General features: G+C 53.6%; 1 protein-coding gene across 8 annotated transcripts in view; it reads left to right on the top strand.

Moving 5' to 3' along the window:
- PPP1R13B (protein phosphatase 1 regulatory subunit 13B) overlaps positions 1 to 23,298 on the top strand; it is a 101,028-nt gene extending 77,730 nt beyond the window's left edge. For 7 of the 8 annotated variants that reach the window (XM_023256110.2, XM_023256108.2, XM_045060585.1 and 4 more), the window contains 13 exons: positions 4,912 to 5,013; positions 6,757 to 6,931; positions 7,705 to 7,901; positions 10,069 to 10,233; positions 12,950 to 13,130; positions 16,771 to 16,940; positions 17,320 to 17,818; positions 19,132 to 19,910; positions 20,510 to 20,647; positions 20,724 to 20,857; positions 21,612 to 21,778; positions 22,141 to 22,340; positions 22,980 to 23,298. In XM_023256110.2, coding sequence (XP_023111878.1) covers positions 4,912 to 5,013; positions 6,757 to 6,931; positions 7,705 to 7,901; positions 10,069 to 10,233; positions 12,950 to 13,130; positions 16,771 to 16,940; positions 17,320 to 17,818; positions 19,132 to 19,910; positions 20,510 to 20,647; positions 20,724 to 20,857; positions 21,612 to 21,778; positions 22,141 to 22,340; positions 22,980 to 23,021 — 2,949 coding nt within the window. In that variant the 3' untranslated portion in view covers positions 23,022 to 23,298. The remainder of the gene's footprint in view (positions 1 to 4,911; positions 5,014 to 6,756; positions 6,932 to 7,704; positions 7,902 to 10,068; positions 10,234 to 12,949; positions 13,131 to 16,770; positions 16,941 to 17,319; positions 17,819 to 19,131; positions 19,911 to 20,509; positions 20,648 to 20,723; positions 20,858 to 21,611; positions 21,779 to 22,140; positions 22,341 to 22,979) is intronic. The other variant, XM_045060584.1, reaches the window with a different exon arrangement.
- Positions 23,299 to 23,628: the final 330 nt, after the last annotated feature.

The raw sequence follows: 23,628 nt of genomic DNA, 5'->3' as shown, positions 1-23,628 counted from the left end.
TGCTGTTTTTATTATTTCACAGTGAAGATCCTAAGTATAAAGGAAACTGAGCTCAGGTTCTGTTCCTCATAGTCGAATTTGATGAGTATCCTAATTGCTTCCCTTGTGAGAATCTTATCTCGCCGGTCAGAGTAGCGACACACAGAACACAGGGAGACATTTCACTGGTCTTTTATCTTACCTGCCACGTCTCGGATCCTGGCTGGCATAGCCAGGGTCAGCGAGGGATCCTGGTGTGGTGTGCGATGTGTATCGCACTCCGGACAATTCCAGTTCCCGTCACCCCTCACGACTGCCTTGCCACTTGTCCTCGGTCACTTCCTCGCGCTGGGATCTCGAGCACGTAGTTTGTTTTATTTTTTTAGTGTTTGTTTTGAGAGAGAGCATGAGTTGGGGAAGGTTGGGGGGACGGTGCGTGGGGACAGAGGATCCAAAGCAGGCTCTGCACTGACAGCACAGAGCCCGATGTGGGGCTCAAACTCCCAAACCATGAGATCATGACCTGAGCCAAAGTCAGATGCTCAACCGACTGAGCTCCCCAGACGCCCCTCAGAGCACATAGTTTAGTTTCTTCATTTACAGAGCTCCACTGCCACTGCCGCTTCCAGCCTCTCCAGGCAGACAGGCATTAGGGGACGGGATCAGGAGGAAGGCAATAAGGGCCAGAGGGGGCTTGTGTTAATGAGGTGCTGAGAGACTCTGGGGGCACCCGGAGGGCTCAGTCAGTACAGCACGCAACTCTTGATCTCGGGGTCATGAGCTCGAGCCCCACAGTGGGAGTAGAGATTACTTAAATCATTTTTAAAAAGAACCTGGAGAGGCCGTTGAAATGGTGAGGAGGATGTAGGCTCTTTGTAGGACGACAGAATGAAAAGTGTGGGCTTTTGAGTTTGGGAAGATGCCGTCCACACTGGAGTATGAGGAAGCCCCGACTGGTTCGTAAATCCACTGCCCCGTGGCGGGCTAGGACCCTGCAGCTGCCGGGGCCAGGAGTCTCTGGAAGTGTCTCATTAGTCAGAGGGCCCAGTGTCAGTTCTCTGTCGGGTCAGTGTTTTGTATGTAAAAGTATTGTAACTTAGAGAATTGAGTCTTTTATCATTTTTGTAGGTAGATTTGTGGACGTTTGGAGAAAGAAGGGGATATGACCAGATACGTGATGGTGAAGGCTGGGGGCCAAGGTGCCTGTTTTCCTCTGCTCTTGCGGGGAGTGGGGAGTTTAGACGTGGAGTTGGGTGGGCCACGTTTGTTGTGAGAAATGGGAGAGCAACCCGCATTCATAGGGAGCACAGACATGTCCCCAGAGTCCAGATGCAGGTAGAACGTCTCGTGAGAGGGGCCCGAGCCGTGGGGCCCAGGCAGCAGCCCCTGCAGGGAAGGGTATGAGAGAGGAAGGGTGTGAGAGCGGCGGGAGGCCGGCGAGGTGTTTCCTGTCCTCTGGGCCCTGCGTGGAGGAGCCTGCTGGGCCGCTTCTGAGAGACAGCGAGAGCACCCACTTCCGCGCCCATCGTGCTGCTTGTGGAAGTGGCTCGTCCTCTCTGTGACCTGGAGCTGAGCTCACGAGGTGACTCGGCCAGGAGGGACCTCCGGGAGCCCAGGGAACGGGATTTGATTTCTTCTTACTCGATGCAATGACAAGAAACAAACGAGGAATTCGGTCATAGGTTTGTTTGAATGCACGTGGAGACCTGGCAACTGGAAGGAGGGCTGAGCTGACCTGCAGGGAGCACAGTGACAGGCCCCTCATAAAAGGACTGCATTGAAGGGTTTCATTGTCCTGAAAACTGAAAAGGTGCTTCTTTTTGCTGAATTTTCACATTGAATAATTCAGGGAAGATATACTAACATACAAAATGTAGCATATTTGTTGACTCGTAAGTTTATGGTGGTTGGTGTTTTTAGAACTCAGTTAAAATACAGTTAAGGGGCGCCTGGGTGGTTCGGTCGGTTAAGCATCTGACTTAGGCTCGGCTCGGGTCATGATCTCACAGTTCGTGGGTTCCAGCCCCGCATCGGGCCCTGTGCTGACAGCCCGGAGCCTGGAGCCTGCTTCGGATTCTGTGTCTCCCTCTCTCTCTCTGCCCCTGCCCCGTTCACACTTTGTCAGTGAAGTTACACGGGTGGTGCCGCACACGTGCCAAAAAACTGGAACAGTAGAGAATAGTGTGGCTCTTGTGTAAGGTTGACACACGAATTTGTGAAGTGTTCCATATTTTTTGTGTTAACTGTGCTGGAACTAAAATGAAAATAAAAAACAAAAATTCACAGAAGAATGTTCACTTTGAAAAAATTTGTTGAGCTGTGCACACTGATGCATAGTTTTCTGTATATAAGGTCTTCCTGAAGGTGTACAGTGTTATGAAGTTACAACATATATTAGCGTATGCGTAAGATCTACCTGAATTACTTATGCCACACGGCACTGCCCTAAATGACAGAGCAGTGCAGTGTGATGGTGACCGGTTGAATGTCTCCTCTGTGCTCTTTTCACTGTTGCTGTAAGTCGCTGGAGGGGAGACCAAACAAAGTTTGTTGAAGTTGTAAATTAAGAAATTAACATACATTGAGAGATTTGGTGACTGGACATAGTTTTTCTCTCGTCAAAAATACCTTCAAGAAGTAAGAGTTCTAATGGTTTGAGAAATAGCTTTTATTGCAGTGATTAGAATATTGTAGTAGGTGGAAATTAGCAAGCCCTTATTAGAGTTAAAACAGAAGTTTCAGGCATTTTGAGGGTATTGCCAGGCATTTTTGCTTCTCGTGCAATAAACAAATTATTTTTCAGATGGAAGTTTCTGGAATGTGGCAGTTCACAGTGTCTAGTTCTGAAAAGGGGTTTGCTCCATATTGTTCCCTTAGGATCTTAGATAAACAGAGTGGGGGTTCCAGATGGCAGCGTTGGACATTTTTCAAGAACGTGCTTGAGCACCTTGGGAGATGGGGAAGCCCAGAGTCAGCACAACAGGGGTTACAAGAGGGTGGAAGGGGAAAGGGTTGCTAAGAGTACAGATGAACAAAGTAGAGAGTAGTGGCCTGTGGAGGGGCTGGACACTGCCACAGGAGGGATCGGAGGGAGACCAGCCTGGCTGGAATTGTAACTCTGCCCCTTCACCGCCTCCGAGGGTGCCCTAACACGTGTCCCTGCACCTCTCCCCCGTGACTCCTCCCCCAGCGTGGGGCGCACATACAGTCCACACACACTTGTTACGAAGATCATGTCACACCGCCTGTAACGTGCCCAGCGTGGTAGCCACAGGCAGTTCGTGTTTAGTAAAGAGCGTGCTATACCGATGGTCGGAAACAAGGACCCTGTGCCCTGCTTTGCCGCGTGGGCCGTCTGACCTGTGGAAGATTCTTTGAACTCCTCCGCGCTTGTTTTCTCCCCTGTAGAACGGGGATGTAACGTTCTCACCTGGTACTGTTACAGTGAGGCTCAGGCACCCTCACCGGTGGAGGCACCTAGTCCAGAGCCTGGTGTTACTGATCAGCAGAGAGCATAGGGACGTGCCTTCCAGTTCCATCAGTGACCGCTCCTCTGGATCTTACCGTTTCGTACTCACTCCTCGTACAGAATTCTGTCAGCAGTGGGTCAGTCCTCGGTGTTTTTAAGGAGGTATTTGTATTTTTAGAATCGTCTGTATTTTTTAGCTTCTTGAGACCGGGTGGCAGTAAAATGACATTTGTCCCCAAGGGTCGCTACACATTCATTTTTTAGGTTCTGTATTCTCAAACATTTGACGTCTCCATTCATTCAGATTCATCCTTAAATAGCCAATCAAAAAAAGGTTTGGGACCCCACCCTTTTTTTCCTCCAGTATAGTTAACATACAGTGTTATATTCGTTTCAGGTGTACAATACGGTGATTCAGCAATTCCATACATGACTCATCAGGATAAGTGTACTTTTAATCCCCTTTGCCTGTTTCTCCCATCCCCCACCGCCCTCCCCTCCCCACCCACCCCCAGTTCCGGTAACCATCAGTTCTCCAGAGTCCGTGTTTTGGTTTGTCTCTTTTTTTCTTTGTTCTTTTGTTTCTTAAGTTCCACGTGAGTGAAATCATACGGTATTTATCTTTCTCTGACTGACGTAACACTGTACTCTTTAGATCCATCCATGTTCTGAATGGCACTGTTTCGTTTTTTATGGCCGAGTAGTATTCCGTTGTCTGTGTGCACACCACATCTTCTCCGTCCATTCGTCTGTCAGTGGACACAGGCTGCTTACATAATTTGGCTATTATAAATAATGTTGCAATAAACATAAGGGTACATACATCTTTTCAAATTAGTGTTTTCATTTTCTTTGGCTAAATACCCAGTAGTAGACCCATATTACTGGGTCATATGGTAGTTCTGTTTTTAATTTTCTGAGGAAACTTCATATGGTTTTCCACAGTGGCTGCACCAGTTTGCATTCCCACAAGTGTGTCTCTTGGTGTGTGTGTGTGTGTGTGTGTGTCTGCCCGTCCCTTTTTTTTTTTTTTTTAACGTTTATTCATTTTTGAGAGACAGAGACAGAGCATGAGTAGGGGAGGGGCAGAGAGAGAGAGGGAGACACAGAATCTGAAGCAGGCCCCAGGCCCTGAGCTGTCAGCATGGAGCCTGATGTAGGGCTCGTACCCGTGAACGCACGGTCATGACCTGAGCCGAAGTTGGGTGCTTAACCGACTGAGCCACCCAGGCATCCATGTCCCTTTTGAATATAGTATCTGGTATATTTAAAAAGCTGTTATTTATATTTAATAAAAGCTGTCAACGAGTGAGAAAAGTTCTTATGTACCACGTAATTTGTATTATCCTAACTTCCACAAGGGAGGCTCTTTAAGATCCTGATGTATATTTGTTCTGACACGAGAAAAACGATTATGCAGACAGACCTTACATTGCAGCCTGACCGTGTTTTGCTCCCCCTAGGTTGGAAATCCCCGTGTAGAACTTACCCTCTCAGAGCTCCAAGATATGGCAGCCAGGCAACAGCAGCAAATTGAAAATCAGCAGCAAATGTTGGTTGCCAAGGTGAGTTTATAAAAGCAGAGGTGGGAAAATGTTCGTAAAGAGTGTTATTCAGCAGTTTCTTTAGACTGGAGTGAACACACCCATGGGCAGCACTTGTAGGTAGGACCAGGTCACGGAAGTATCGAACACAGTGTCCTCCTGTCTTTGTTACCTCTTCCGTAATGATACATGAATAGCGTAGCTTCTTCGAGTTGGGAAGGTATCTGAGCAAGACCCTTGACACCCACACTCAGATACCCCAGAATAGGAGGTGGTTGACCTTAGTCAGCTGTAGCTGAAATCTGGAGGAAGACACTGGTCATGGGCCCACAAAACAATGACAGTTGGTTATCTAGGCTTCCTTTATGCCACTCCACGTGGACTTTGGTTTGTGACGACGCAGGGCGGAGTTAACGCTCTCTACCTACGCGAGTTGTGCATTTGTCATTGAGATGCCGTAACAAAATTTGAACCGTTTCTTATCACAGACTGAAAAATCAGCCCTATCACCCAGGCCTGCTGGAGAATATTCTTGTTGGAATGATCTCTGAAACTGCTATATAAGGAGAATATGGAAACATTTCTGCCTGGGTTCTTATTGCTTTCTCTGTAGAGAGATTTGCTTCATAGCCAAATGTCCAGTCCCACTTTTTTCATTTATTGAGTGACCATATAATTCATTGTACCATATCCACTTTTATGTGGATATATTATAGCATAAATTGGGCTTGTTTTTAAAAGTTGTCTTGCAGGAAGAAAAGTTGTCTCGCAAGGTTTATTGGATATACAAGAATTAAAAAAAACCAGTTTAGAGTTAAGTAAATTGGGAAGTATTTCATCCCATTAATAAGGTTTCTCAGATGAAGTGCACATAGTGTTATGCAGTTATGACATTCTCTAGTTCTGCTTTTTGTTTCCTTTCCAAATACTGATCCAAGAGTATTACCAATAAGGAAATTCTTAGATATTTTCAGCAGCGTAAATTACAAGTTAATGCTAACACAAGTATATGCTGTACGCATTCAAGCACATATTTCCTTACTTTGGAGTGTCACGTGTGATTCCTACATAATCACACTTAATCCTCTCCTTACTTAGGTATATTTTACATGTACACGTGGGACTGTATTTCACGTCAACTGTTACCCCATCACACTAATAGGGAAAAGACTCTTGAAGAGTATTGCATATATTTTCACTCTGGGATTGTTCTGTTTTCATTTGGAATGTTTCATTAGTTTCAAAGAAACTTAACCCTAAAGAAAACAAACACTTCCTTGACTGTTCATTGTGACCTAGCAAATTAGAGGTTTATTTCCTTACTGATCAACTTGTCTTCTTTCAGTATAAAGCCCTTTGCTTCAGTGCCGGTTTCCTTTAAGAGATAAATAAGGGACCTGGGGAAGCTGCTTTGTGGCAGCAGGAAACGTGCAACCGACAGCAGGAAACTTAGGCTGGACGGGGCTTCACACAGGATGAAGATGAGACTGTGTGAGCGGGTGTGGCGCGTGGTGCTGAGAGACTGAGGAGGTGTTTATGTGAACTGAGTGTGTAGATCCGGTGTGCGGAGTACAGCGCCCTCATCAAAGTCTTCAGCTGTGTGTGCCCAGGCGTTCCGTTTTGTGTGGGCTGATGTCCGCAAGAGTCCGTGAGCAGTTTAACGATAGCTGATGCTGTGCTCTCGCACACTGAGACCTTTTTTTAATGTATGAAAGTGATCATCTGCTTCGATTTTCACAGTCACCTGTTTCGTTCTTTTGTCAGGAACAACGTTTACATTTCCTAAAGCAGCAGGAGCGCCGTCAGCAGCAGTCTATCTCTGAAAATGAAAAGCTTCAGAAACTGAAAGAGCGAGTCGAAGCCCAGGAAAACAAGCTGAAGAAAATCCGCGCCATGAGAGGACAAGTAGACTACAGCAAAATCATGAACGGCAACTTGTGTACGTTTGTGCCTCGCCCGGTGCCCATGCTCAGGCGTAGATAAGATGAGAGTCCAGCTTCTGGACGCTTTGCACGCGTGGACCAGTGTCACATCTTGCTATAGAAAGCGCAGTGACGTGTTGCTCCGATACCTGCATCTCCAAGGATGCGGATAGGTTAAGGGATCCTAGAAAGTCTCTCAGTGCGGTGGGCAGGCCCGTTGTTAACATTTGTAACATGTTAGCCGCCCTCTGCGTTGGGGCCAAGGCGCCGTGAGACTCCACTCATCAGGAGGGTCTCTTTAAATTGAACGGCCTAAACTTCATCTGTGTAGTAAGATAAACCATACAGATGCTCATTTCTTACTTTTGTGTGTGTGGTTCTTTGTTCCATTATCAATTTGGTTAGTGCCTACTTTGTGTGACGGTGACCAGCAAGACAGACTTGGATTCACGCCCCTTACAAAGACTTTGGTCTGTTGGTGCATTGAGATTCCTAAGTGGCTTGGCCAAGCTACTCTTTGGACTGGCTGCCCCAATTAAAGCATCTTCAGTAATTAGTGCACACATAGTTTGCTGTATGGGCAGTCACATCATGTATTCCAGAGGCTTGTCAGAAAGTGCATTGGATTACGTATATCACAGTTTTTCCCCAAAGTCTAGCACTAGGTGATGCCACAGCTGAGTTGAATGCACAGAAGTGAAGAAATCACAAAACCAAAATAACCAAATGCCACGCATGCACACAAATACCAATAAATGATGTCTTTTTCTTTATCGGGGGGACATTTTAGCTGCCGAAATAGAAAGGTTCAGCGCCATGTTCCAGGAAAAGAAGCAGGAAGTACAAAGTGCAATATTAAGAGTTGATCAGCTCAGTCAGCAACTGGAAGATTTAAAGAAAGGAAAGCTGAGCGGGCTCCAGTCTTACAACGGCAAGCTGGCGGGACCGGCGGCAGCGGAGTTGAAAAGACTGTACCAAGAGCTACAGGTGACTTCGCTGGGTGTGGGGAGCAGTGACATTAAGGCCTCTTTCAGGCTTTCTTCTTAATAGCTTAATAGTAGGCACAAAATGTACTCAGTAAAAAGGATTCTTTTTTTTTTTTTTTTTTTTTTTTTTTACTGTTTATTAACTTTGAGAGGGAGAGTGAGAGCCAGCACAAGCCTGGGAGGGGCAGAGACGGGGAGAGAGAGAATCCCAAGCAGGCTCCAGGTGTCGGCACAGAGCCTGACGTGGGGCTCGATCCCACAAACTGTGAGATCATGATCTGAGCCAAAATCGAGTCAGACGGTTAACCTACTGAGCCACCCAGGCACCCCCGGGGACAAAGAATTTTTAAAACAGCATTGCGATTTAATTCACATAGCATATGGTTCACCCACGGCGAGTGTACAATTAGTTGGTTTTGAGCATCTTCAGAGAGTTCTGCATCTACCACCACGGTCCATCTTAGAACGTCTCCACCACCCCCGAAAGAAGCCCCGTCCCTCTTCACCATAACCCCACACCCCCTATCCCCTAACCTGGCAACCGTGAATCTGCTGTCTCTGGATTTGCCTATTCTGGAAATTTCATATGAGCAAGTCACGCAGTGTGTGTTTTTTGGTGACTCTTAGCACGTTTCAGTGCAGAGATTCAGTACGGAATTTAATCGGCAATATGATGAACTGGGGGAAAAGGTAAGCTTTCGGTGACGTTTGATGTCTCTGTGTACACTGTGTTTTGATGAGGGAGATGCCTGTTGTTAAATTGTCGCCTCACTCAGCTTCAGCTGCTGTCACAGACCTCCACAGACTGCGGGACTTTAGCCACAGACGTCGATTTTCTCACAGCTCCATGGGCGGGGTGTCCAAGGGCAGGGTACCGGCACATTGGGTTCCTGGTGAGGGTTGGCTGCCTGCTGTGTCCTCACAGCTCCGGCCTCTCTCCTTCCTCTGATAAGGCACCGACCCGTCACGGGGGCCCCACCACCAGCCGCCATCACACTGAAGGCAACATAGGGATTTGGGGATGACGCATTCAGTCCAGAACAGTCCTCAAGATTTCCATTTCTCAGAAGTTATCATTCAGCAGATGATTTTTCAAGCCAGAAACAAGTTTTACAGTTCTGTTGGCACTTGCCAGAAAAGTTATTATATCATTTTTATGAAATGAAAATATGAAACTACAGAGAGTAAAATTACTTTTGTTGCTGTTAAGTTCTCTAATGTAAATGCATAGAAATAAAGAATGTATGGCTTCTTTTACATTTTAAGCAATTATTAAAAGTTCAGGGGTTTATTTTAAGTTTATTTATTTTGAGAGAGACAGAGACCGTGTGAGCAGGGGAGGGGCAGAGAGAGAAGGAGACAGAATATCAAGTAGGCTCCGTGCTGCCCGCGCAGAGCCCAACGTGGGGCTCAAACTCACAAAACCGTGAGATCATGACCTGAGCCAAAACCCAAGAGTCGGATGCTTAACCTACTGAGCCACCCAGGTGCTCCAGAAGTGCAGGGTTTTTAAGGATTTTTTTTTTTTTTTTTTTGAGGCGTGATGGATGTAGTATATTGACTTACACTGATTCATTTGCCAAGTTTTCTGACTGCAACCTAGGTCACAAAGTCCACGTTGCCTCCTGTCTGGCACACACATGTGCATCTGAAAGAGCTTAACAAGGCTTAACCTTCTGTGTGTGGTGCACACTGATGCCTTCTGTTCTGTATTTCATTTTTTTAAGTGCTGGCTACAAGCCGCTAAAATGCCACCACACATTCCAGTTGGAGAGCAAGGCCATCCTTTGTGAATTTCTTGCCGCCTCCGCAGTAGGATGCCTCATTCAGTGGACTGTGTGGGGTGGAGCAGTCACCTGTCCTTGGGTCCCTAGAGGACATGCTCGGTAAAGTGCCATTGCCAAGGGCCACGGTCATGATCTTCCGTGGCCGTCACTAGTACCGGTCACTCCGTGTGCTCTAAAGAAGACGTTTGCTTGCAGACACAGAAGAACTCCGTTCTGGAGCCATCCACGTACACCTGTGGAACATTTAGCACATGGGTGACCGTGCATTTTATAAATACACATAAGTACTTAACGTTACTACTTTTTCTTCTGTTTTTACTTCACCTGGCAGTGAGAATTTGTTTCATGCAAATCATGAAAGTCGTATTTTTTATTTTGCAGATTCGTAATCAGCTTAACCAGGAACAGACTTCAAAGCTCCAGCAGCAGAAGGAACTCTTGAATAAACGCAACATGGAGGTGGCCGTGATGGACAAGCGGATCAATGAACTGCGTGAACGTCTTTATGGGAAGAAAATTCAGGCATGTGAGAAAGAAAATATTTGTGTAAGATAAGCTACTAAAAATGATTCAATGCACAATGGCACATCTTCACTATAATGGCATTTTGCTCCCCCATCTGCCACAGCTGATAAAACATAAATTGGCCATAAACCATTAAAAAAAAAAAAGACAGTAGAAAACTCTTTCCGAAGCCACATTTATTTCCTGGTATGTGAAATCAAAACCTCCCTGGCCACAGCCACAGCCACTGTCTCCCCACCCCCATCTTCCCTGTGCTGTTGTGTCTCCACCCTCGGGGAAGCTGTGGTTCTGGCCTGGCAGCACCCCGGCACGGTCGGTCCCACTCTGCCACTTGAAGCTGTGCCACGTGGACACATTCCTTGACCTGTGCAGACTCGAGTCCTCGCTGCAAACTGTTATGTCCTGCCTGCCCCAGCAGTCGTCGTGAGCATTCTTAGAATAACCCATGTGGGAGGGCTCTGTAAACTCTGCAGCAAAGTGCTCTATAAAGGGTTAGTGCTTTTTACAAATCTTTATTTGGTATTTTGACTTTCAAAGGTAATAAATGCTCATTGGAAAATGAAAACAGTGCAGAAATACTTAAAAGAAAATTTGAAAGTTCCTGCCACCCTATTCCCATTCTCCAAACAGGATAGTTTTAATGATTCCAGTCTTTTGCTTAATACAGACAAAAAGGTACTTAATTTTTAATTGAAAATGGAATTGTAGGAATTATATCATTTGCACTCTTCTCCTCGTCTTTTTTAACTGCAACATGGGTATCTTTCTAGGCCATTACCTCACTCCTTTTGCAGCTTCTCTACAACACCCCACATCCCGGGGCCTGTGGCCCCTTTCCCTGACCTCCTCGCCGGGTGTCCCCGAGTCCTGCCGTTAACTCGGCAGATCAGTGAGCAGGAGCACTCCCAATAGCTTGGGGGACGAGGCACTGCTGTGCGTGACTCCTGGCCTGCCTTCCATGGTGGCGCCAGGGTTTGAAGGAAGCAGTGCCTGAGTGCAGGGCTGGAGCGGGACGGGGAGGTGGGCGGGCGTGGGCACCAGCTAGCTGGGAACAGCTCCCCAAGTGTCCTCGTCCACACTCCGTAATTGGTACTTTGACAGTTTGACAAGTAACCTCTTGTCAGCTGCTGCGGCTCTGGAGGCAGCTCCCGGGAGGCCAGTGAGAGCCCCTCTGGGGCTCTGCCTGGGTGGGCTGGGGTGAGGGGTGGGGACTGCCATTTCTTTGTCCTAATGAGTGGTGTCAGGTGAAATCTCTTATTTACAAACCAATCTACCCACCCCCCCTTTTTTTTTTTAAATCAGAGAGTTCGTGGTTGATCTGTAGGACTCTGTGTTTTCAAATGACAGTTCTCCCATACTTACCTGGCAGGGGAGATACCATGGTCAAATGATGGTTCTCCTTGCTCTTTCGAGTATCGTCCTCTTGCTCACACAGCACTTTCTGGCTGTGCTCCATCGGTCAGGGCTCTCCAGAGAAGCGGAATGAGCAGGGATGTGGAGAGTGATTGCTGGGTGTATAGACTGACTTCAAGTAACTCGCTCACGTGGTTGTGGAGGCTACATGCCTGACACCTGCAGCCCGGACACGCAGGGGCCCTTGATGCCGCTGCTCAGGTCTGTAGGTCGTCTGCAGGCCCAGGGGCCTCTTTCTCCGAGCACGTCGGTCTTTTCTCTCTCAAGTCCTTCAGCCGATTGCACACGGCCCACCCACGCTGTGGAGAACAGTCCGCTTCATTCACAGTCTAGTGATTTAAACGTTGGTCTCTTCACAGCAGCATCTAGGCCTGTTTGAGTAGATATCTATGGCCTAACCAAGTTGACACATAAAATGAACCATCACAGATGGCTAGGTAAACGTTACTTCTTACATTCCACCTGATAGTTGAGGTGATCCTGAAGAATGTGGTGCCTCTGCAGAAATGTGTCTCCACCCAAAGGTCCTAGGCCCCTTTGGGCAATTGTCAGAGTCCTGGACCCTCTCCCTAAAATGATACATGTTCATGGATGCAGAATTTTGCAAACAATTGTAGGAGGTTATGGATCTCTTACAGCCTACCTGGGATCCCTAAGGTGTCCGTGACTCTCCATTTAGATCCCTGTTGTGGACCCTCTCGTTGTTAGGCAGCATCACGTGATCAGTGTCCTTGGCTATAGTGTGGTGTCCTTGCCGAGAATGGCAGGGTTGTCTTCAGGGCACTGGTCAGAGGGTCTCCTGGTTCCAGGCCCTGTCACTGTGCCCTGCACGGCTTGTTCAGTCCTTACACCAAGCCTCAACTTGACTTTACAGACATGGGCACTGAGGTTCAGAGCCATTAGGTCACTTTCACTTGCCCAAGGCAGCACAGTGAATAAGTGGCAAAGCAGGATTTGAAACCAGGCTCAGAGCCCAGGCTTTGACCGATGCCTCTTCCCACCTCGGGGAGGGAGGGAGAGCATCCCCCAGTATAGAGGGTTCCGCAGAGGTGTCCTGGGAAGCTGTTCTATTCCATCGCCAGCCCCTGTTTCTCCCAGCTCGCAAATAGGTAGGAGTTGTCAAAGAGAATCACTTGTGTGGGACTGTGGGTTGAGGCCCTTCTTTCAACACTTGCTCTTTCTAGATACTGGTTTTTTAGGGTGATGGAGCTTCCTGAGGGCACATTATTTAGTGAGTGGCTCAGGTGAGAGCAGTCAGTCGTACTAGGCTTGTGATTTCTTTAATTTAGGAGAACCTTAACTCTCATTTCTTCCCATTTTGTAGCTGAGCCGTGTGAATGGCACGTCGTCACCACAGTCGCCGCTCAGCACGCCTGGCAGGGTTGCTGCAGTGGGGCCTTATATCCAGGTCCCCAGTGCCGGTGGCTATTCTGTCCCAGGGGACCCCATAAAGCCCCAGTCTCTCACTATCGCCTCAAGTGCTGCCCACGGAAGATCCAAATCCGGTGAGTGGCCCGGGCCCTCGTCTTGGAGGAAAGCGGGTGAACAGGGAAGGGGCACCCTGGGGGCCAGGAACCTCAGAGGAGGCCGCCACGGTACGCCCCAGGCTCTGCCCACCCTCAGTCTCCCCCAAGTACTGTCTCCCCCTTGGTCCGCTAGGGCGGTGTTGGGGAGCTGTGTGCCACCACGGCAGCGATACGGCCCCAAAATGGGAACAGATTCTCTTTATTGAGCTGAGTGTCTTTACTGTGTGGCTTTTCAAACCGCAGAGTACTTCGGACCCGATCCGCTCGTGCCGCAGGTTTTGTGTCCGGGTGAGGGCGCTTTCGCCTGCTGCCCATCCCAGCAGAGGGGTAGCCTGTCTGTGGACAGTGCGCCGGGGCTGGTCTTCCCTTTCCCCACTCGGCGCGTTCATAACCAATCCAGAGGTCTGCAGACCATCACCCTGGCCCTCGGCCACACCGAATCGTGCGGTGGGACCAGCACCGTGCTGGCGTGTAGCGCTCCTGGGGACGCTGGGAAGCCTCGTGCAGCCTCCGGTTCCCAACCAAGGGCAGGCTGGGTTCTCCATGGGGAGGCTGCTCTCCCTTCTCGGAAGAAGGCGGCTGCTTTCCAAACATGAGGAAGCCGGAGCTGCTTTGCAGTAAGATTTTCTTTACGCTGGGCTGAATGTCTCCCCGTAAGACGTGGAATGGCGGAGCACAGGTGCAAACCGCGAGCCTTCCCTCGCTCACCAGTCCAGGGCCGGGCCGGGCCAGGCCATGCTAGGCCGTGCTGAGCCAGGCTGAGCCAGGCTGGGCCAGGCTGGGCCAGGCCCCTGTTGTCAGGATTGGGGGTGGAGCTTGGCAGTCTTCCGTTCGCTCGTGTCCTCTTCCCTGTTGCCCAGTCTGAGCAGCAACAAGTCTGCCACTCCTGCTGTGGGGTGTCAGGGCTTGTTGTGACCCCGGCAGGATAAGCGTCACCAGCCGTCGTGGGCCACGCGCCCTGGCTGGGCTCTCTCCACGGCCGTGTCTCAGCAGCCACGTGGAGTGCATGGTTGGTGCGAGTCTCTAATTGCAGCTTTCTTTGAGAAGCGGTTATTTATAGTTTGAACCGCCCCACTGTGGGAGTAGGTGTTTGTTTCCAGGGCAGATAATTAGTGCAGCCAGCTACTTCTCTGCTCACTTTATTATTTATTTATTTGTTTGTTTATTTATTTATATATGTATTTATTTTGGGGAGAGTGCAAGTGGGGGAGGGGCAGAGAGAGGGGGACAGAGGATGCGAAGTGGGCTCTGTGCTGACGGGCTGACAGCAGCGAGCCCGACGTGGGGCTCGAACTCACAACCCACGAGATCATGACCTGAGCCAAAGTCGGACGCTCAACCGACTGAGCCCCCCAGGCGCCCCTCTGCTGACTTCCCAAGCCAAGGACGTCTCCCATTCCCCTCTTCTCTGTGAGTGTGTGAGGCTGGGCCGCCTCACAAGGGTTTTGAGGAAAGGACACCCTTCTGGGCCTGGAGAACGTGTCTTTCAGAAGTTCAGCACCAGCCTTGTTCTTTCCACTGTGGTGTAAGGTGACCGCACGCAAGAAACCTGTGTCCCCCACACTGGGGACAGAATCCCGCCCAGGTGTGGAGCTGGGGTGAGAAACCTCCCCGTGGGGACCCTAACTCATGCTGTCGACTGTCCTTCTGGTGCCGTGTCACACAGATGGCCATGGGAAGCCCAGAGTGACCAGCTCGTGGACAGTACCGGACCTCGCCGTCGGGCCTGACCGCAGCCCCTCAGGGCACTCTGCAGACTCGTTTGCAAACTGTACGTCAGCTGGCAGGCCCAGTGGGGGCTCTGGCCCTTTCTGATACTGCTGAATCAGCAATCGTTTATTTTTCCAAACTGAGAAGGGTCTGCTCATCACATCTAGGCTTGAGAAAAATGCCACATAATCACACTGTGTCCCTTCCTTCAACAGACAGGTGTGAAGCTTGGGCCGGGCCACACGCCACACCCTCCTCAGGAAAGGGTCTGACAGATGCTGGCACAGCAGGGGGTTTGGGGTTTTGTTTTAGGAAATCCAGATGATTTTTTGAGTTCGTTAAAAACTTTAGTTTTACCTCCTGTGCGAGAACCTCCCATCGTACTTGAAGATAATTGTCCCTTTTAATCCTTTATAGTAAAAATAAAGGCTCTTTCCTCTGCACCCCCTGTCCGAAGAAGGAAATTCCCGGTCCCTTTTTCAGTCCCTTTGGGGCTCCCGTTGTGGATTTTTGGAGCAGCTGGCCGGCGCCACTCTCTGAGACCCCTGGGGCCGGCCCCTCCCCCCCTCCCTCCCTGGTCTGCTGGGGCTCTTTCCCCATCGGCCCAGTTGCCACCTCCGCGTATCCTTGCTGAGCCTGCGTGCTTCTGGCCCACACCCCTCCCCCCCCAGACGGCCCCCAGATCTAAGGTACGGCCGAGGGTTCCCGGAGGCGCACGCGCTTCTTGCCTGGAAGCGGCTGACCGGACGCGTGGAGCAGGGTGGTCCGGGCTGGGGCCTTGGACTGCCTCACCAGCACCCTTGCGGCCTGGCTGGCGCCGCGTGAGGCTGCCGCTGACAGGGCCCGGCGAGGGCGCCCCGAGGTCACTGCACGGGAGGGCCTTCTGCACTTGGGCTCGGAGCACGCTGTCTCCCGGGTCTCAGGTCTTGGCTCTGGCGCTGTTGTTCTGAGGGGGAGTGGCTTTCCTCCCGCTCCTTAGTTAGGCCCACCTGCTGGCGCTGGCCGGGTGGGTGAGGAGAGGATGTGCTGCTCCTGTCAGAAGCGCCCAGAGCAGTCCCTTCCGATTGCTTTCCGTTCCCTGTGGCTGACGGCCGGGTGTCCTCCACTCGGGTCCAGTCCGGCACCTGGGCCTGCCCTGGCAGCGGGAGCCTGAGTCGGAGGCTGTAATGTGGCCCCTGCAGGTGCTAGAATGTACTCACGTGGCTGTGGCTGCTTGGAGGGGTTGCTTCTGCACCCTTTTTCGGTTTGGAAAGCGCCTTGTCAAAGAGCAGCTCTTCAGCAGCTTTCCTAAAAACCTGGACGTGACTTTGCTTTCTGATCCCTGCAACAGAATGATAACCTGCTACGCCAATCGGGGGAGCTTGTACTGGCCTCTTCTGCTCATAAGTTATTTTGAGAGGATAGAAGTTTCTAACAGAGGAAAGTCAGATTTTTAATATGGAAGGTGGTACAGGTCAAGCCTGTTACGAAGTCAAAGGATGAATCTTTTGTTTCTATTGCTGTATGTGACCGTTGCTGTATGTGACTGGTTTTGTAAGTAACGTTTGAAAAGTAAGTGCTCAGGCTCATTTTATTTCCTGGCGTCGATGTAGTCGATTTGACCTGCATTTAGATAGGGGCCCGGGAGCGTTTCCACCGTCCTCTGGCCCCTCGCCTGGGTTGGAGCAGCCCTGTGCATGGTGACTGAGTCTCTGTACACGGGAAGGCGGTGCGGGCGCTGGCGGGGCCTGGCCAGCAGACGCCGCCCTTGGTCTTGCTGTGCACAAGCCTGTGTGCGGGCAGGGGTGGCCGGCCGCCTGGGTAACGGAGCTCCGTCAGAGCCGATCTTTGTTTCTAGCAGAGGGCTGTTCTTAGGTTGGTTCAGCTAAATCGAGGAAAAATTATACTCAAATTCTGTGTTCTTTTCAAGCCAATGATGGAAACTGGCCAACGTTAAAACAAAATTCTAGTTCTTCAGTGAAGCCGACGCAGATCGCCAGTGTGGACTGGAAGGACTCAAACGTGGAGGGTCCTCTCAAGCAAGGGGCCGTCTCGAGCCAGCCTGTGCCCTTGTCAACTTTAGGAGCCACAGAGAAGCTGGTAGGCCGTTTGTCCCTGTCACAAAACGCAGACAGGGTCCTCACTGTATCACTGTTCAGCCTTTATCTTCATCTGAGGGCTGTGAGGTGGGAGGTGTCACGAGGCAAGTTAAGCCTGCTTGTATCTAAATTATGACCCGAGTCTGAAGAAGACTGTGGTCCCTCAGCACTGAGCGCCTGCGAGTGGAGATGTGTATCGCTCAGGATTGTTCCGTCATGGGCGGGTGATGGGCCTGATTCCCACGGTGGGCCCTGTGCCTGGTCACAAGCTGATTTGAAGGATTACAAGTCCGACTTTGTTTTCTCTTGTGACCGTGGCTAGAAATACGCTTAACTTTTCAAAGGGTGACTTTGTTTTTCTTCTTAACATCTCAATTTAGGGCGTCGAGATCGGTAAAGCGCCACCCCCCCTCCCTGGTGTCGGCAAGCAGCTGCCTCCCAGCTACGGGACATACCCCAGCCCCGCGCCCGTGGGCCCCGGCTCCACAAACTCCCTGGAGAGGAGGAAGGAGGGCAGCTTGCCCAGGCCCGGCGCAGGCCCGCCCAGCCGGCCAAAACCCGCCCCGCTGCCCACCGCGGGTGGCCACACGTCTGCTTCCTCACAGCAGATTCAGCAGAGGATCTCTGTGCCGCCGAGTCCCACGTACCCGCCGGCGGGGCCGCCTGCTTTCCCGGCTGGGGACAGCAAACCTGAACTCCCACTGACTGTGGCCATTAGGCCCTTTCTGGCTGATAAAGGGTCAAGGCCACAGTCCCCCAGGAAAGGACCCCAGACAGTGAATTCAAGTTCCATCTACTCCATGTACCTCCAGCAAGCCACGCCTCCTAAGAATTACCAGCCAGCGGTGCACAGCACCTTAAATAAGTCTGTTAAAGCAGGTACAGTGGGTTTGTACCTTGTCTTGGGGCTAGGGAGTCGTGCTTTTACTTAAAGTGCCAGTCCATAGCCTTACATTCGGGTCACAAACTGTTTAGGATTAAAAAAACTTTTTTTTCAATGTTTATTTATTTTTGAGAGAAGCAGAGCACAGGTCGGGGAGGGGTGGAGAGAGAGAGAGAATCCCAAGCTAACAGCACAGAGCCCAACTTGGGGCTCGAAGTCAAGAACCGTGAGGTCATGACAGCCAAAACCAAGAGTCGGACGCTGAACTGACTGAGCCCCCCAGGCGCCCCTGGGATTAAAATTTTAATTCTTGTGTACAGCGTGGCCTTAGGTGTCCAAGTGAGTTTGGGGTAAAAGGCGATGGGTGGAGTTTTGTAGCTGGATCACATGGGAGCTGACTTCCCGCCTCAGCACCTGCCTTCCTGTGGTACTCAGGAAGCCCGGTTCCCAGAAGGAGGTTCCTCTTTTTCTCCTGCTTTGTGGAAATTTGTGCGGGGGCTTTCCAGGGGCCGGTGAGGGTGCCCTGCCCAGTTGTGGTCCTCCTGGCCTCCTGGAGGTGACTGAGCCAAGCCCCTGGAGGGGAGGCAAGGGAGCATCTGCCGCTTTGGGAGCTGGGGTGTCCTAGGAAGGGTGAGAGAGTAGAGCCTGGCCCCACGGATGTGGAGGCAGGAGGTGACTCTGACCTGCACAGCGGGGTCCTGCGGGTCAGTTCTGGGCTTGGGCCCCCCACAGACTTCTGGGCAGAGGCTGCAGCTTCCAGACTCCTGGGAGCGCCCCCCCCCTCACCCCCCCCCCTCACCCCCCCCCCCCCCCCCCCCCCCCGCCCAAGCGGAAGCCCGGCTACCTGTGGCAGGGCTCTGGCCCCCTGCCCTACAGTGCCTGGGCCAGCAGGCCGGGCCTTCCTGTCCGAGGCAGCCTGCGTTCCGTAGCATGAGACTTGGCCTGGGGGGCAGATGCTGTTTAGAGGTGGGTCTTTCTCCCCGGCTTAGAAACAAGGAAGGTTGGTTTGGGGTGGGGAAGTTGGGCCTGCAGCCATGTTTGTTTTTGTTTTTTTCATTTGAAAAAGCCTAAATTGTGGAAGCCCAAATGTAAAAACCAGTTAAGAGGGGCACTCTATCTTCCAAAAGGAGTCAGTGGGGTTCTTTGGACAGAGGTTTCCTCCGGGATTTAAAGGCAGGACTCAGCAGCACCAGAGCAGACCCCTGTTCTCCGTAGGAGCCCACCTCCTGTGTGACCGCAGGGATGTGGTGACTAGACCCCTGGCCCCGCAGGATGCTCTAGCTGCCCCTGTCCTCTGTGTTTCCTCCAGTGTACGGTAAACCCGTTTTACCATCCGGGTCAACGTCCCCGTCACCCTTACCGTTTCTTCACGGGTCGCCGGCCACAAGCACGTCGCAGTCCCAGCCGCCTTCGGAAAGTGCTGAGAAAGAGCCGGAGCAGGACAGCCCTGCCCCTCCTGGAGACGGCGGCACCGGCACGGGCACTGTGGAGAGCCTGCCGCGGCCGCTCAGCCCCACCAAGCTCACGCCCATCGTGCACTCGCCGCTGCGCTACCAGAGTGACGCCGACCTGGAGGCCTTGCGCAGGAAGCTGGCCAACGCGCCCCGGCCCCTAAAGAAGCGCAGCTCCATCACGGAGCCCGAGGGCCCCGGGGGGCCCAACATCCAGAAGCTGCTGTACCAACGCTTCAACACCCTGGCCGGCGGCATGGAGGGCACCCCTTTCTACCAGCCCGGCCCCTCGCAGGACTTCATGGGCACCCTGGCCGACGTGGACAATGGAAATACCAATGCCAACGGGAACCTGGGAGAGGCTGGCCCCGCCCAGCCCACAGCCCCGCTCCCCTCCGAGCCTGCCCCGTCTTCGGACGCCAATGACAATGAGCTCCCTTCCCCTGAACCGGAGGGGCTCATCTGTCCCCAGAGCACCCACCAAACGGCCGAGCCTGCCGAGGACGACAACAACAACGTGGCCACGGCCCCGTCCACAGAACAGGTCCCCAGCCCTGGGGCCGAGGCCCCCTCACCCGGGGAAGACCAAGCCCCCCCACTGCTGCCCCCCACCGTGCCCCCGCCTGGAGCCTCTACGGTGGGTGTCGTCCTAGTCAGCCAGCCAGTGTTTGTAGAGGACCCGGCTGTGTTAGCCATAGTTCCGGGGACTGTGGGGCTTGCCGGACTCGTCCCCACCCTCACTGAGGCCGAGGGGGAGGACAGTGCCGCAGTCCACAGGTGGGGCTCTGAAGAGGTGTGGAAGGCTGCAGAGCTCTCCCTGGAGGGCCCAGCCAGGTTTCCCCGAGGAAGGGGAGCTGCCGTCGGGATTTGAGGGCCAGGCGGCGAGGGGGACGAGAACCTCCTAGACAGCCTTCTGGTGGGAGCTCAGCATTGGTGGAGCAGAGAGGGGGAGGTGAATGTCCACGGGGGTGGGTAGGAATGAGTTGCTGACTCCCGAGCTTGACTGTCACCCACCGTGGGTGCCCCTGAGCAGTGCCGTCCCCCCGGAGCACGCCGCATGTGGCACAGCGGGTCTGGCTGGGCCCTGGGAGTGGGCGTTCCTCTCGATGCCGGGGGCCGCTCAGCCTTCCCGGGTGCACACGCTGCCCACGGCTTTCACCCTGTCCCTCCTCTCCACCGCGGCTTGGTGCGTTGGCACATTACCTGTAAATCAGAAGCCTGTTTCCTTCCCGGCAGAGCAAACGGACCAACCTGAAGAAGCCTAACTCGGAGCGGACGGGGCACGGGCTGAGAGTCCGGTTCAACCCCCTGGCGCTGCTCCTAGATGCTTCTCTGGAAGGCGAGTTTGACCTGGTGCAGAGGGTCATCTACGAGGTGAGTGAGCGCAGCCGCAGGCCTGGGCTGCCCCACCTGCTGGGAGGCCGGGCTCACGAGGGCCTTGTGTCCTCAGGTGGAAGACCCTAGCAAGCCCAATGACGAAGGGATCACCCCGCTGCACAACGCCGTCTGCGCCGGCCACCACCACATCGTGAAGTTCCTGCTGGATTTTGGGGTCAATGTGAACGCTGCCGACAGTGATGGCTGGTGAGGGCCCCTGGGGCACGTGGCCTATGGTAGGAGGAGGCCCCCGGTCCAGGAGTCGGGCGAGGGCAGAAGCGGACACGGGTGGGCGGGCCTCCTGTCGCACCCCGGGGCCGCCTGGCCTGGTCCCCTCCTCCCCACTTTGGTTCCGTGAGTCCTCTTGTCAGAGGCACAGCTGGGATCGTGTCTTCGCACACGTGCTAGCAACTTCGCGGGCTGCGCGTTTTGCAAAGTGTTACTCTTCGTCGGGTTTGAAATGGCCGGATAACCTGCGTGGCAGAAACTCAGTCCCGCTTTGCAGTTGCCTTGTCGGTGTTTGCCCGCAGGGCCCTTCCGCTGCTGTGCGGGCCCCCAGGCCTCTGCTAGGTCTTGTTGGCAACGTCAGGCTCCTGTTGGCGTGGTTTGAACATCTGGGGTTTTTTAATTGTGGCAAAATCCGCCCAACGCCTACCGCCGTGGCGGCGTGAAGGCGCGTCAGCCGTGCGCAGCGCGCCCCTGCTCTCGCGTCAGGGGCACCTACTTGATAGGCCGCTTCCCAGCCCCTGCCCCCCCCCCCCCGCCCCCGAGGCCCCACCACCCAGCAGCGGGCGCGCGGCCCGGCCGAGAGACAGGTCAGTAGGAGTCCTGCCGTTTCGAGGACCGACGCGGGAACCTTTGGGCCTCGAGGCGCAGCACAGCCTCGGAGGCCCCCGGGAGGCCGCCGGGGCCTGGCTGGCCGGGCAGCGCCTCGCGTGCCTTCACCCGCTCTCCGTTCCAGGACGCCGCTGCACTGCGCCGCCTCTTGCAACAGCGTCCACCTCTGCAAACAGCTGGTGGAGAGCGGCGCTGCCATTTTTGCCTCCACCATCAGCGACATCGAAACCGCCGCGGACAAGTGTGAAGAGACGGAGGAAGGCTACATCCAGTGTTCCCAGTTCCTCTACGGTACGCGGGGCGTCTTGGCACGGGGCGGGGGCCCCTCCCCTGGGCGTGGTGCTGCGGGGCCGGGGAGGAGCCCCCTTCCATTTTGGGAGCCACCCCGCCAAGTTCCTCGGGATGGAAGTCACTCCGTCCCTTGGGCTCCTTCCTGAAAACCTGTTTGAAGGGCCGTGTTGCGGAAAGATTCTGTGCGCGGTCGCTAAAAACCGTGCTTCTCTGTGTGGATGCGGCACGGCGTGCCTGGTCCGACAACCCGCCTCGGCCCCGGGACCCAACACAGCAGTAGCACGACTCGTCAGGGTCTTGACACGGCCCCGGCCGGCGGCCCGCCCCCCGCGGACACCTGACCGCTCGCGCTGTCGTCCCAGGGGTGCAGGAGAAGCTGGGCGTGATGAACAAAGGAGTGGTGTACGCCCTGTGGGGCTACGAGGCCCAGAACAGCGACGAGCTGTCCTTCCACGAGGGGGATGCCATCACCATCTTGAGGCGCAAGGACGAGAGTGAAACCGAGTGGTGGTGGGCTCGCCTTGGGGACCGGGAGGGCTACGTGCCCAAAAACCTGCTGGGGGTAAGCACCGTGAGCCCGCTCGTCCGGGGTCGGCCACCCCTGCTGCCGTCACTCCTGCAGTCCTGTCCCCTCCGCCCAGCCATAAACCGCAGGGCGCCGGGCTTTGTGCGGGGTCGCACCCTGCAGGGCGAGCACGGCGGGTGACCGCCCTCGTCCACTCTCTGCGCCACCCTCGTAACGGGCAAGTTGGCGGAGTTGGCACGGGGATCCGGCAGGCCCCACACTCACACCGTGGGAGCAGCGGGGGTGCCGGCGGAGGAGCCCCCAGCCGCCTGATGCAGGAGCTCGGGCAGGCAGCCAGCCACCACTGTCTGCAGCCCAGAAACGGCCCTGGGGTGGGGAGCCCACACGTTGTTCCCTCCGTTGCGTTTGTAACTGCACCAGACCTTAGAGCAGGTGCCGCTGTGCTCCCCCCGCGTGCCTCGAGGGAGCTGGGGGCTTATGGCCACCGGCGCGGATTCGAGGCGGTGCCAGGTGCTGCGAGAGAGGTTCTCCGGGGTTGGGGGGCGCGGCTCGTAGGGGGAGTCAGGGTCTCGGCAGGCGCGTGGCAGCCGAGTGGTGGCCGTCCGGGCACCACCGGGTGCCCCTTCCTGCTCGGCGTGCCGTGCCCTCGTCCTAACTGTTTCCGTCGCTTCGCAGTTGTATCCACGGATCAAACCCCGACAGCGAACGCTAGCCTGAGCTTCCGTCTGGAGCGCCGCCCGCGCTTGCCCGCCGCGAGGAGCCGCCGGGGAGACCGCCCTGCCGTTTCTGCGGGAGCTGCAGCTAGACGTGTTTATAATGGTGCTCACTTGCGCAGACAGCATCCACAATGTGAAATCCCTGCAGTTTCTCGGTGAGGCCCTTTCTTCAGTTTGCCCGTAACTGGGAGAGGTACTTTTGCCTCCAGGAAGATTGAATTTTGCCAATTACTGTAAATCCAAATAAATATGCAGCTTTCTAAACAGCTGTCCCCGTTGCCAATAAGCAGCTCTATCATTTACCCCTGGTCGGTTGCCAGTGAAGACGAACCCTCTGACTTTGGCCCCAAGGCCTTCCTCTACGTCCCTCCACCCCAGCACTGAGAACGCGCAGCTGCTGTGAGGTGTGCGCCCCCTGCTACCGGAAATCGCCGCCGCCCGCCATCCTCTCCACCCCGACCACACGCATCTCTTCCTTTCCCTACCGAGAGGGCCCCTGGGCGGAAGCTTCTGGCAGTGGTGGGGCGTGGTGCGTGTGTGCTGAGCATTGGCATAGGTCACCTACACACGGGCCGACGGCGGGCTGCGCTTCTGCATCCCGGGCTCCA

The sequence above is a fragment of the Felis catus genome, chromosome B3 (genome assembly GCF_018350175.1).
Source record: "Felis catus isolate Fca126 chromosome B3, F.catus_Fca126_mat1.0, whole genome shotgun sequence".
Classification (NCBI taxonomy): Eukaryota; Metazoa; Chordata; class Mammalia; order Carnivora; family Felidae; genus Felis; species Felis catus.
This window is presented reverse-complemented; position numbering and strand designations above follow the sequence as displayed.